This window comes from Nestor notabilis, unplaced genomic scaffold, assembly GCF_000696875.1.
Source record: "Nestor notabilis isolate BGI_N333 unplaced genomic scaffold, ASM69687v1 scaffold32508, whole genome shotgun sequence".
NCBI classification, from domain to species: Eukaryota; Metazoa; Chordata; class Aves; order Psittaciformes; family Psittacidae; genus Nestor; species Nestor notabilis.
In genome coordinates, this window is record NW_009939268.1 from 17,906 (window position 1) to 31,561 (window position 13,656).

The following is a 13,656-nucleotide window of genomic DNA, read 5'->3' on the forward strand; positions in this document are numbered from 1 at the left end:
TTCTGCGGGAGCTGGTGCTTTCTGTGGTGGTTGCAGGTAAGAAAATGTGATGTACTGAAACCATTGTACTGCACAGATCCATTTCCCCCATGTGTCTTGTGAAATTAGTTCCTTCTTGTAGCTACAGCAAAGGTAATTAAACTTGCGTTATCTGTTTCATTACTATTAGCTAAATATTAGATGTACAAATGGGGAATAGGAGCTCAAAAGCAAAAGTTCTTCCTCACTCCTAATCTTGCCAAAGAATTCTGACTGGAATGCCAGGTACTATAACATTACTGACTTATTTTGCTGAAAATAGTTTCACTTCCTAACTGTACTTGGTTTTAGAAAGAGTTTAGGGAGCAACCTGTTCTGGTATGTTAAGAGATAATGTAGAGGCAAGATACGTGACTGGTGTGGGACTGTGAAGCAATCCTTTGTTTGAACTACTTAGTCATGTATTTCTAAGTTGATTCAGTATCACTGTGTTGATGTGGTGTTGATGCCAGGTGGGTGTTGCTTGGTTTGTTTGGGTTTTTTTAGTAAGCCCAAGCTGTTTATGGCAATAAACAGCTGGAAGTGAAGCTGGCTGTGTTACAAGACTGCAGCATGCTGCACCCAAGTATTCTTTTCTGAATGCACTGCTCCTTTAGGAACTGATGCTTCAGTAGCATTTACCCCTGTGTAAACAAGGTACTTGCACTACTGTTGGAGCTGTATGCTTTTGTATTAGAGGGAGGCAGAATAAATCATCACTGACTATATCTGATTACAAAGAGTAACAGTGCGAACTGTTCCATCAGCAGCCTTACATATGCAGGTGTGATTATCAAAACCTCACAGAACACCTTACATGAACATAAAATTTATTCAGGCTTTTTAGCTTGTGCCTCCTCAGACAGTAATTGGTTCTTGGGTCAAGATAAAGCTTCAAAGGACAGGTCTCTACCATTGCTTAAAATTTGTCAATTTATGCCACTAATATTTAGGGGGGGTTTTTTTGTGGGTTGTGGGGTTTTGTTTTGTTTTAGTTAAAAAACACTTTCAAGTCTCAAAAGTGTACAAGAAGCAGGGTAGTTTATTTACACTGACTAGAAGTAATTGACAGGCTTCAGTAGTGAGACCAGCCTAATTAAGTTAATCTAATGCAGAACAAACAAGTCCTGAATAGAACAAGTCATTTGAGATGGTGAATGTCTCTTACAACTGTTTTTGCCTACTCAATTTGCTGATTTATAGTGGCTAATTTGCAACAAAAGCTTTTCCAGTGTTCTCTGCCCTGAAGCTGATTTGCAGTCTTCAGTATGCCAACTAATTAATTTTGACAAATTTAAAGATAACAAGTAGCTTTCCTTGTTAAAAGTGCTCAATAACCTTCTCAAGCATATTAACTGAAAAAGCTGGTAGGAGCAGGGATGCTGATGTTCTGAATGTGAGGTTCTCTAATGGTGGTCCCTTTAGAGACTTGACAACAGGCAAAATTATCCAATTAAAGACAATTCTGAAAACTGTTAAAAGCACGGTTTGGGTTCCCTTGCAACTCTAGCCTTGTATCAGTAAGACCTGGTCTATCTGACGAACAGGGGCAAGGAATTTCATATTCTGCTGCTGAAGGAAGTAAGTCCTGTAGCCCAAATTTGGGATGACTGATGTTTGTAGACATGAGGTGATGGTCTCCTTTTAACTCTGAATTCTGGTGTGCTCAGCATGGATATCCTGGTCTGTCCCTAGTAACGGGCAGAGGAATGCCTTCTATAAATGAGCAACCGTAATTGCAGGCAATACATGTGAATGGGAAGGACCTTACACTGGCTGGGAGATTAGTCAGGTAAGCCTGTTAGTAAGAACTTCCATCTAATTTATTTAGATCCTTGGAATGAGGAGACCCTGAGGTCTGGCTTTATCTGTGTAGATGTAAGTCTTGGGAAATGAAGCCACTGTAGTCGTTTCAAGTTTGTTTTGAACTCTGGCCTTTCCCTTTAAGCAAGCAATTCAGTAGCTCTATTTTTAAAGAACTGCACCGAAGCAAGATATTCTGGTAATGACTTATTCATCATCTATAGCTACTGACAGCTGTTGAAACCAGGCTTCACAGTTGGAAGCTACTTTCCTTTTGTTGTGTGAAAATATGAAACAGCTACTAATTTATGAATGAGATGAGCTGTGTTGTTTAGAACTTGACAGATCTTGATGCTTAAATGTTGCTTCTGTCAACGTGAGCATAAACTCATGTTTAAAAAGGCAGCAATGGATAGAAGGCTTACTAATTGTGTTTACTATTGACCCTAGCAGCTCTCTGATGGCTATACCTGAGGATTTCACCCCAAAAGGCAAGCAATTAGCATTCAGTAGCTTTCCCAGTTTTTCTTGGAGATCTGAAGTCAGCCTTCAAGACAAACTGTGTCTAAAACTTATAAACACACTCATGTTAATCCTACATCCGTTCTTTATGGAAGCAGTAGTAGTAGTGAATACCAGAAGCTAATGAGGCTCCAGAGGAGTGGTGAGTGAATTAATCTCACAAGTATTTTAAAAGAGTAACAATGTTGTTAGTATTTTAGCAGAATAGGAAGTATTGTAGCATTTCCAGGCATTATGTTCTTTGCTGCAGAATGATTCTCAGTAGTGTGTTTAAAAATGAAATAACTATTCAGTAAGACTGTAGAATACCTCTCCTTTGGCAGCAACAGGGTAACTTGCTTGCTTTGGTTTAAGTTCTTTCCCATTCTGAGTCACTGCTGTGCAACATCTATTCTAGCCAAGAAGAATGATCCAGTCCCCAAAGTCTAAAAGAGACCTTGATAAATTCCTAAGACTATGCTGGAGATGGTTGAGGGTTGGGTTTTTTAATACTTTCCTTTGAACTTCCCTGTTGTGTTATAGAATATAAGCAATGCTAATTGTCAATATGGTGACATGCCGGTTTGGTAGACAACACTGCTTCAACAAAGCAGGTTTTAAGATTATGGTAATCTCACTACAGTTACCTCAAGAGGAAAGACAGGTTTTGGTATGTATCTGAGGAGTCTTCTATGAAAAAAATAAAACTGAGGGGATTTGCTTGTCTATTTTGAGATTCGGGGTCTTAAACTTTCTTCTAGTTCAACTAAAAAGCTTTTGGAAATATAGCTTGTCTCACATGTTTCCCTATATGTGTTTGCAGGGTCCCACCCTATTTAAAAAGTGCATGCAGTCTGACGCTTGGAAGCTAAATAGGACAAAACATAGGAAAAGCCAGATCTAGACTTGAAATAACTGGAGTTTTATTCTGGAGAGGCCTGGGCTTTGAATGGGAAGTCACTGTAAGTACAATGTGATGAGAGCATTCTGCGTGGCCAAGTATATTTATGGATAAAAGTTGTAGATGCTTTGAGTGAACCAGCTGCTGTAAAATCATGCCTCTGCTAATAGATGCATAGTAATAAGCAAAGTTGATCACAGTTGACAACCAGAACGTATTTTTAGATGTGAGTTGGTCAAACAAATTGAGTGAGGGTTAGGGAAGTTGTGCCAGAAAACCCTGCTGTATTATAACAGGATTTTACTCATTTATTCCTTTTTTTCTGGGGGGGGAGGGGGAAGAGAAGGAGGGGGTTTTTTGAGGCATATGTGTGGCAAGATTTAAAAAATCTGGACTTTCAGTGTGTGAAATAAAACACATACATAGTTCAGTAGCTGGCTCCCTTATGGTACGTCTGAAATGTTTGAACATGCTCTTTCTTTTCTTTTGTTTTCAAATGTCCTGTACCACAAAACTATAATCAGGATTTTGAATTAGGAGTATGCTGTTGGATGTCTGTGTAGACTATATAAAAGCAAAATAAACAGCTCTTGTACATGGGAACTAACAGATGTCAGCAGGGCCTGTCTGTAGTTCTTGAAAAATCTCAAAAGAAAGTAGTTTATAAAAGATAGAGAAGCTTTAGAATTAGTAAAATAATAGGAAATGGGTCTTCTGAAATGTAGCTTATGGAGTAAGCTGCCACAAGTTTCTTTTTAGGATGTAACTTGCATATTGAGTACTCTCTCTTTGTAAATGGTTCTGCAATTGAATCTGGAGCTATAGACTTTTAGTTTCCTAAAAGTGAGGGGACAAGGACATAGATCAGCCAAACCAAGGGTTACTTGTGTTTTCATGTTGTTCTTATTTAGTGAAAACCTGAATGTACTTTGTAACACAGGGATTCCGGTTGCTATGTCTATGCCATCCCACAGTGAAGATGTCTGTCCTATGCCTAATGTCTTTGGTAATTAAGAAACAGGTATTTGTGACTAGATTTACATGGCCTGCTTTGTTAAATCCATCATTAGGCAGATCAACTAAGCTTAACAAAGGGGCAGGCAAGCTCTTAAAGGGAAAGAACTCAGACTATTGAAAAACAAAAACCACAAAATAATGGCAGCTCAAAACACTGTGGCATTGGGTTTTGGGGGAGGATTGAACTGTATTTTTGTTAGTCTTTGCTTTTAAAAGTATGACTTTATGTTTCAATCTTTGGATTAGAATTTCAGTAAGATGTATCAGTGAGTACCCTCTAGAGGTAGCTTGAGGTGAACTATCAAAACCCAGTAATAAAATGTTTGAATGATGATTTCATAACTTCTGGGGGTTTTCCTCCCTTAATTTCCACTGCCTTTTGAAAGCAGTTTTATGATTGAACAGAGAAGGAAGCATGTTCTAAAAATAAGTATTAAGTAGTTCAGTAAAAGTGACAGTAATGCCTTCTGCTTTTATAAGCAGATCAAGATAATACTTTTTCTGCTTGTACCTTTGATGTTTTCTGAACACAGAACAATCTAGACAAAAATGGCTGCCTTTTTGCTCTACTAATCCAGGAGATAAACTACTCTGTATTTAACAGAATTTGGTAAGGCATTCATTGTGCGTACAGTGTCACGCTGTTGTTCACTGTTGGCTGAGGTGCTCAGATACCTGATGTTACTGGTTTTTAACTTGAACTCTGAATCATCTCTTGATGATCTCTTGACCAGTTTAAATATTTAACTCTAAGAATCATCTTACAATAGTGGTACTCATGACAATATCTTCCAACTTGTATCAACTGTGATTTGAAATTAGATAAACTAGGGTGTGGTGAAGATGCTGAAGTAATTCAGAGCTTTCATATACAGATTCCTGATGCTTTGGGGTATCAGCACACCATATGGTGTTCCCTGAGGAATTTCCATACTTGTTTGCCAAGAAGAGTCCTAAGGGTTCTCTGAAGTCATCTTGTATTGTTTCCTGTTAGCAGTAGATTGGAGAGCTTCCCCCATTTCTAGTCTAAGGGAACATTATGGCTTATTTTTTACACGTAAAAAGTTCAGTGTGACATGCTTACAGATTGATTAGCGTAAGTGTTGGCTTCCTGTTTTACTTAAAAATTCCTATTTTAAAATTTAAAGAACAAAATAAGGTAGTATATGCTATTCTTTAGAATGAAAGAAAACATAGGAGGGTTGCATTAGATTAGCAAATAACTTCTTTGACTCCATCTCTAAAAGCAGCAACCAATTATAAATTGCCTGAGATGATGATACCAGTAAGGTAAGGTGTGTAGGGTTTTACTTGGGTTTTGTTGTTTTGTTTTTTTTTTTAATGTGTTAATTCACTGTGAGGAAATTGAGGAAATCTTTGTGGAACAAATCCTTCAAAGACCCTGATTTCTAACAGTGATAGAAATAGGGATCCCTATTTTTTTGCATAAATCATGTCTTTGCTCAATGACAATTCAGTAGAACCTCCAGAGTCTTTCAATTTTAATAGTGTCAATAACAAGAGGAATTAAATGTAACATGTTCTTGAGTATTATTATTTTCCAAGCTATATTGATGTAAAAGAGGCTTTAAAAGTCTAAAACATTACAACTTTCCATGGCAGTGCACTTAAAAAGCTGGGGAACAGAAGATGTACCAAATCATTTGTTGCTTTAGATTGCTTAATGAAGCAACCTAATGACAATTCCATGAAGGAAATAAAATGTATTGCAACTGAAATTTGTCTGTCTGGAGTTTGGATGCTGGTCAGTAACTGAAGTTACAGGTGGGACTCATGCATCTAGTTCATGCTTGCAACCTGTTGAGCACTTCAGTGAGTGGTTGCCCCCCTTCTTTTAAATTCTGCTTTCTTATCAATCTAAAATACCTGACAGAATTCTGATCTGAGTGTACTCTTTTCTCTAGTTCAGCATCTGTCTTTGTGAAACCTGCTTGGCGCGAATGCGGTACTCAAAGAAGTGGGTGGAATCACCTTGAATAAAGGGGAAGATGGAGGTGCCAACAGTCTGCAGTCAAGATAATGGTACTCATAACTTTTGCATCTCTTTCAAAGAGAAAGATAACTGACAGTTTTATGCCTTGGTCTCTGTAACTCTTCTTCCATTAAGTCATGAGAGAGATGAACATGTCTAGAAGAATTACTAGTTCATAATTAGAATTATTCTTGATGTTTAGTGGTGGCATGCATTTACTCTAGAGAGTGTCAGAAGAGGATACCTGGCATTTGTTTCTGGCTTACAAAGTCAAGGGTTTCTGCAGCTGCATCAAGAATGACCCATAATTGCAAGAGGGGACATTTTTCCTTTTTTGCTTATGGAAATTTTCTGTGCTTCTGTCTCTAACATCTTGGTCTATTTGAGCCCAGTTTGATGTAGAGATACCATTTGAGGAGATAATTAATACAAATCATCTCAAAAAGAGGCAACCAGTAATGAGGAAAATATTTTAACTGTCTCCACCAAAGGTAGGTGGTTCCTGTAGAAGAGAATCCTTTCAAGAAAACTGTTTTGGGAGATATTTCCCTGTGGGACTCACAGTCAGGGTTCAGTGAGTTTGATTTTTGTAAGTGCTTAGACATCTGCTTTCCAGAAACAGATGGCTCTTGATAATGAGGTATATTTCCAGGCTTTCCCAGTTTGGATACTCAATAGTTCTGCCTGATGATTGAGGTAAAAGTCCCATCTGCAGAAACTTAGCAGGCAAATACCAGTATAAATTCATGCACAAGGAAAATACCTCAGTAAAACTAAAGTTGAAGTTAGATCTCACATAAGTGTTAGTAGCTTCAAGGTCTAGAGCTGATACAGGAAACAATTAACTGTCAATGGCTATAAAAATTGTGCTCAGTAGAGAAATAAAAAGGGCTTCAATGTTTAGGTTAGCAGTAGCAACTAGATGACAGCAGTTGATACGTCTGCAGTAGAGAGTACTCAGCTATGCTGCGCTGCTGGGATGAGCTTTATTTTAAGAAATTATTATTTTGACTTTGGCTGATGTACCTTTAGAAGCTCCTAGTCTTGGGTTTATGCCAACATTTTTCTTGTATTACCGTATTAACTCATTGAAACACGCCAAGTTTAATGTTTTAAACAAATAAATATCAAGTCTCCAGTTACACTGGCATTGTATGATTACTTTGGCACTAAAAAGCAGAGACAGCTTATGCTTAGCAAAATACACAAGAGTTGAGAACTTACTTTCCATTGACATGCAGTGGGAGTCAGGCATCCAACTCCTATATTCTTTTTAAGAACCCTTACAGCTTAATAAATCTAACTCCTAGCACTTGGTGTGGTGTTGTATTAGTGCTGTTATAAGCATTGCTTCTGATGAAGTGTCACGTATCAGAAATGATCTCTTGTAATTTCTGAAGGAAAATTAAACTCAGTGATCTCACAAAAATCCAGGTTGTATCTAGGCCTGACTTTGTTACGTATTATCTCTTTGTCACCTCTTAGTTTCTGCCTCTGAGATTTTTAGAAAGACACTGGATTTTTTGGTTTTCCACTGTATTAGGATACTGTTCCTAACGCATCAGGTGCTGCTTCTAATTACAAGAAGCGTTCTTGCCCTTTCTTGGGATGTGTTGTGGGTGTCTGTGACAATGGTATGTATTTGGTTGGAATTTGCATCCTCATTAGTGATATTCTACAGAATGTCTGCATTTTCAAGAGTGGAGAAAACCAGATGGTCCCTGGCCCAAAGAGTCAGTCATTCAGTAGAAAAGCCTATAAAGTGAACAAAGCAATTTTTTATGTTTGTCTCTCCTCAGTAGGAGGTACAGTCTTGAACTCAGACTGATACACGTGAGATTCCCTGTGTGTTTTTTCTCACAGGCCAGTTGATAATTGCTGATATTGACCTAACTTTGCTGATTAATAAAATAATAAATTAAAACTCTGTGCAACAGAGTTGATTGCAGGAAACAAGCAAAACAGACAAGAAATGAGTGCATTTCTTAGAAGTATACACTGAGGAAAGGTGCTTTTCAAAGGCCTGGGTCACTGTTTGGCTTTGGTTGGTCTTCTCTTTGTACTGAAGTGTCTTGCGCTTTTCTGTTTCTTGGGCTCAGGTGTATCTCATGTTCTGACTCTAGTGCTACAAGAACTGAGTTTGCTCTGTAAAAGAGATGTCAATGGCGTTGGCATGTTATATGACCTGCTCAGATCTCGCTGGCTGCAAGCACTTTTAAAGGTAAAGTAATCTTCAGCCGTGAAGGCAAAGGCTTCCTTGAGAACAATCTCTGGGGAATAGTTACTTTATTTTGCCATATCAGGACAATAAATGTTTATTTAACCTAAATGCGGGTGGTCCTAATGTCGGTCCTAGCATCATCAGTCAAGGTGAACAAAACCACTTTTGCTTTAAAGACAAAAAAAAAAGTATTCTCTTTCATAATGCCTTGGGCATTAAAGCTCTTCTATTTGCGTGTCTGTATTAGGGCTGGGGGGACACTGCTCAGCTGCCTTTCCTTATATCTCTGGATGGCTGTGCATCCCGCTTGTTGGCAAGGCTGCTTGTGAAATTATATTTTTCTGTTTTGCTCACTCTGATCTGATGTGTAGTTGAAGACTTTCTGTTGTTACAAACACCAGCCAAAACTCTGTTCTATCTATTGAGCAGGATTGTATCTCAGAGAAATTCTGCACAAGTTCTGCTTTTCCTCTAACAAGGATTTTTAAAATCTTTACATTTTAAAGAAGAACAACTTGCAGTGGATATGAATTTCCATCAGGCCATTTCAAATACAGCAATTTATTTTATTTTAAATTAAATTTACTTTGTTAATCATGCCTGCAGCTAGAGGAAGCAAGCTACAAGTCAGAAATCACACTATTGGGCTATTGTCCTATGTAATAAGCTTTTTGTAATTGAAAAATTCAAAACTCCAGCATAACTGGCTAGCTGGATAATAATATGGAACCAGAATTATAGGCTCAATTCCAGATGCACTGGATGTTGAGGATTGAGATGCAAGCTCTTTGGACTGAGAAACTCCTAGAAATACAACGTTGTGCACTGTGTATGTTGTATGTTTCTATATAATCCTATGAACAGATCATATCATCATTGCATTGTCTTGTCTATCATGGCATGCAATAGATTTATGAATGCCTCCAACAATATCTTGGAAAAAGGCCAGTTCCTGTCACACTGCAGGCACGCACATTGAATCGTGAGGTAAGACACTGTATACATAGTGTATTGCTTTAGTTACTCGTTCCAAATTAGTCAACTTAGCTACAAGTAAATGTTCTGGTATTTCTTTTTTGTCTTAGGTCTGAGTACACTATATAAGCTTGAAAGATTCCCTCCTTGCACTTTTGTCAATCTACCAGTAACTCTTACTGTGTTGAGAGAAGGGGATGAGAAATGTGTACAACCATGCTTACCAGACTGCATGAATGCTGGCCAGTGTGGTGAACACATAAATTGTTTTAACCACTACCTATGTATTTTTCTTGCTATGTACCTGTGTGGTTCAGTGGTATGGCTACAATCAAGCAGTTTGACATGAGGATTTTGAAAAGCTGCTTGGATGTTTCTAATCATAGTAGCTGATTAGTTCTTAAATTTCTGAATCAATGGGAGAGTTAGTGACTAAGTGGAGAAATTAACACCAGTGATGAAAATGGTTGAGGTATAGGAGAAAAAAAAAATCTTTTAGAGCACATGACACTGTGCTTGAACTAATTTAAGCCTGCGTGCAGGCAGGAGTGTTGTGCAGCTGTTATCATACTGCCCAATTCTAGAGCAAACTGTATGGATATGGTCAGAGTCACTTGGCCTGGGGGGCTTAGCACCCTCCTCATACGTTTTCTTCTAAATTCAGTTTATATCTTTCTAAATTAATTGTTCTCCAGAAGCAGTCTCTGTGCTTTCTCTCTTACATTTATCAGGTGGTAGAGCTACTGCGTGAAGCCCCTCAGTCTGGTGAGATCAAAGAGCTAAGGCGAATACTGCGTGCTCCACACTTAAAGGCAAGTCCTGCATAAGGAAAGAAAAAGTTTGTTCCCAGAGCTGTCTGCTGTGGGAATAGAAAGAGATGGCCAGCTGTTCACAAGAGTCAGCAAAGGTGCCAGAAGACACACAGTTTTCTAGTCATGAACTAACCTAGTTGTGAAATCGGATGTGGACTCTGTATCTGAAGTACCTGCAGCAGGTTGCAATTTATTTAAGGGCTGCGTTTCAGAGAGGTGTTTCTTTACACAGTTAAATTCCAAGCGGTTGATGCAGACATGTAAACCAGAATTTTCCTTGTAATTGCAAAACCTGCATTCTTTACCCTAGAGCTCCAAAAAGAAACGCTTCATCTTTTATAAGTTTTTCCAGAAGAAACAGAGAGAGGAGCTGCTCTTAAAGCTCAGAGTCTGAGAGAAATTGGCAATGTGTGGAAGAGATGTGTCTTCACATAGGAACTTGTTCACTGATCTGTTTTCTGACCAGTCACTATTTAAAGCTGTTCTATTTTTACGATCTCTGCTTATGGGTTGGTTATTTGGTTGGTTTGGTTTTTGTCACAGGCCTTGCTCTCTGCTCATGATACTGTGGCCCAGAAAGATTTTGAACCAACCCTTCCACCACTGCCGGACAACATACCTGAAAATGAGGAAGCCATGAGGATTGTCTGCTTAGTGAAGAACAACCAGCCTCTGGTGAGGGAGCTTTCTGATGTCTGACAAATTATTTTAACTTACACAAGCACTTATAATGCATCACATGCACGCTGATTTCTTTCCAAGAATGTCACAGAGATTGTGTGCATTCTTGTCCAGTTTTTACAGTATCACAAGAATTGTTGAGGTTGGAAAGGACCTTAGGAGACCATCCAGCCCTGCTCAGTGCCTTGTCCACTCAGCACTTGAATATTTGTCAGATGTTTTTCTCATATAATGAAAATGCAAATTAAACTAAGACCTATTCCCTTGGCCAAAATAGGGAAGGAGGAAAGATTCTGAAAGGTGGTTTAGAAATGATTTGTGTTTCTAAGCAGAAAACATTGCATAGCTTAACTAATCTGTTTTAGGAACAGATAGCTGTAACATTTGAAATAGAAAAGATTTATTACAGTCAATGAGGTCATCTTAATATGATGAAAGTTGAAGACATTGAAAGACTTATTAATACATTATCACTAGACCCTTGTGGTATTAAGGAGGCTATATCTTTCAGTGCCTTTTTGTCATTGCAAAGATCAGACTTGTGAAAGGAAGCTTACTGGGGTTCTTCAGTGATGAGTGTGTTTTTTCTTTGTTTTTGTTTGCCAGGGTGCCACCATTAAACGCCATGAGGTAACAGGTGACATAACAGTTGCCCGTGTGATCCATGGTGGGCTAGCAGACAGAAGTGGTATGTGTCATTTAGAACAGTTTAACTTGAAGTAAGATATGTAACGTAAGGTAATAGCTACACACTACAATTAGCCTTCCATTATAGAGTAAGAAGATGTGTACATTGGGCAGCACTGTAAATAGTGACACACAGCAGCGACTTTGATGTGTCATTCATTAATTTTCATATGAATGTGCTATGCTTGAGACTGAGTTAGGTACAAATCCACTTTCATTGTGTATTCTTGGCACCAATACCTGGATAAATCTGTCCTGATACTGATCAGGAATATCCCAAGTTGCAGTGTAGTATGAATACCAGCAGCCCATTCCCTAATGGAAAAATGGAAAACACGAGTAGTCTGTGATTCTGTAAGATAATGGGCTTTAAGGAATACATAGTAATACTTTTGGCACTAGTCACCTAAACACTTTGGCAGTGTTAGTTGCTAAGCAATCTCCCAAGGAGTTTCTTTGGAAGTGGTACTACTTATCATCCTAGAATTGATTGAAAGTGTTCCATGTTCTTTGGGAAATGTAATTTAACTAAAATGTAAAACACCAGAAGTAAAACTGAACTGTAATGATTATAAAACAGTTCCTTTTAGCTATTGCCTAAGCAATAGCTGATTAAGTTCTTAGTTTGATTAATGTTTTAATTGAGCTGAAGGCAAATGTAAAAGTAAACAATGTTGTGAAGACTTTCTGAAGGACAGAGAGGAGTCCCAAGGCTTCCCGGTGCACCTGGAAATTTTAAGTGTCTGATTCCAAGTCTTATGCTCTATTAATATAATGGGGTTAGCTAGAATAGGTCTAGAAATTACTTTGGGAAATGGAAGTATATTAAAATGTTGCTGCTACTTTTAAGGCAACTCATCAATAGGTTATAAACATGCTGTATTGGGGAGGTAAGAGGAAGTAAGAAAACTGAAGCATGCAAGCTCCTTGTGACCCACAGGAGTCTGCAGTCCTATCCAGGGGCAGTGTAGCTTAAATCGGGAATGCCTTCCTGCCTACCTGCTGTATGGGAACTTTTAATGCTGACTTCCAAACCTGTGGTATATCTGAGTGTTCCTGCCTTGCCTACCCAAGATACTCCATGCTGTGATAAAACTGCTGCTGCTTTCATCCTTGTTTTCACTGTAGGGTTGCTGTATGCTGGAGACAAACTGGTGGAAGTAAACGGAGTTCCTGTTGAGGGGCTTGAGCCTGAGCAAGTTATTAATATTCTGGTATTGAATCTTTTTTTCTACTTTGTACCTTAAGAGTAACTGTATGATGTTCTTTTATGCACACATGTGCTCTTAGAGGAGAAAGTCTGAAATTTTTAAGAGAAAATTCAGATTGTTTCCTTACTGTACATGGAGTTCATGACTGCTCATGAAATTAGAATGCATGACACCAGAAATAAATTGAACCCTTGTTTTAGACAGAAATTAACTTGTGACCATTCTACCTGCAGCTTCTGGGAAAAATACTGATTTATTCAGACTTCACTGATTCATAATTTTTTTAGAAGTTCCATCCAGTTAATATTTCACAAGAAAGTAGTGGAAAGGTGTTGTTCTCATAAGAGTCTATGTTACAAAATGCACTAAAGCAGAGTGAATGATCTTGTAAGCTACATCAGTCACCTTGCAAAAAAGAGCCGTGGTAATTACTGTTGTCAAAATTCATATGAAGTCAGCTGTCACTGTTACCTACTTGTCATTTTGCCTGCAGTCTTTCAGGGCTCTTCACTGTGAAGCGTTAGTGCTAGTCAGTAAGGTATGACTAGCATACCTTACTATGTAAGTAACATATAGATTATGTGTTATTTCCTTGGTTGTACTATTCCTAGGTATAAGAAATACAAACTCTACTGGAATATTTAACTTTTTTTTTTTTCTCTTTTCCCCCTTTACATCACTTTTCTAATCAGATCCTGCTATTAATTTAAATTAGATTTCAGTCTAAAAGTTCAGTATGAATTAACATTGAAATAATATATTATTATTATATAATCATAGAATAGTTAGGGTTGGAAAGGACCTTAAGATCATCTAGTTCCAAACCCCCTGCCATG

The 13,656-nt window shown here is 38.1% G+C and overlaps 1 protein-coding gene across 1 annotated transcript in view; it reads left to right on the top strand.

The window, feature by feature from the left end:
- The first annotated feature begins 6,249 nt into the window (after nt 1–6,249).
- The window catches only part of MPP4 (membrane protein, palmitoylated 4 (MAGUK p55 subfamily member 4)), a 21,411-nt gene continuing 14,004 nt past the window's right edge, over nt 6,250–13,656 (top strand). The window contains exons 1-7 of the mRNA XM_010019766.1: nt 6,250–6,283; nt 8,333–8,454; nt 9,364–9,441; nt 10,161–10,241; nt 10,785–10,916; nt 11,529–11,610; nt 12,738–12,823. Coding sequence (XP_010018068.1) covers nt 6,250–6,283; nt 8,333–8,454; nt 9,364–9,441; nt 10,161–10,241; nt 10,785–10,916; nt 11,529–11,610; nt 12,738–12,823 — 615 coding nt within the window. The remainder of the gene's footprint in view (nt 6,284–8,332; nt 8,455–9,363; nt 9,442–10,160; nt 10,242–10,784; nt 10,917–11,528; nt 11,611–12,737; nt 12,824–13,656) is intronic.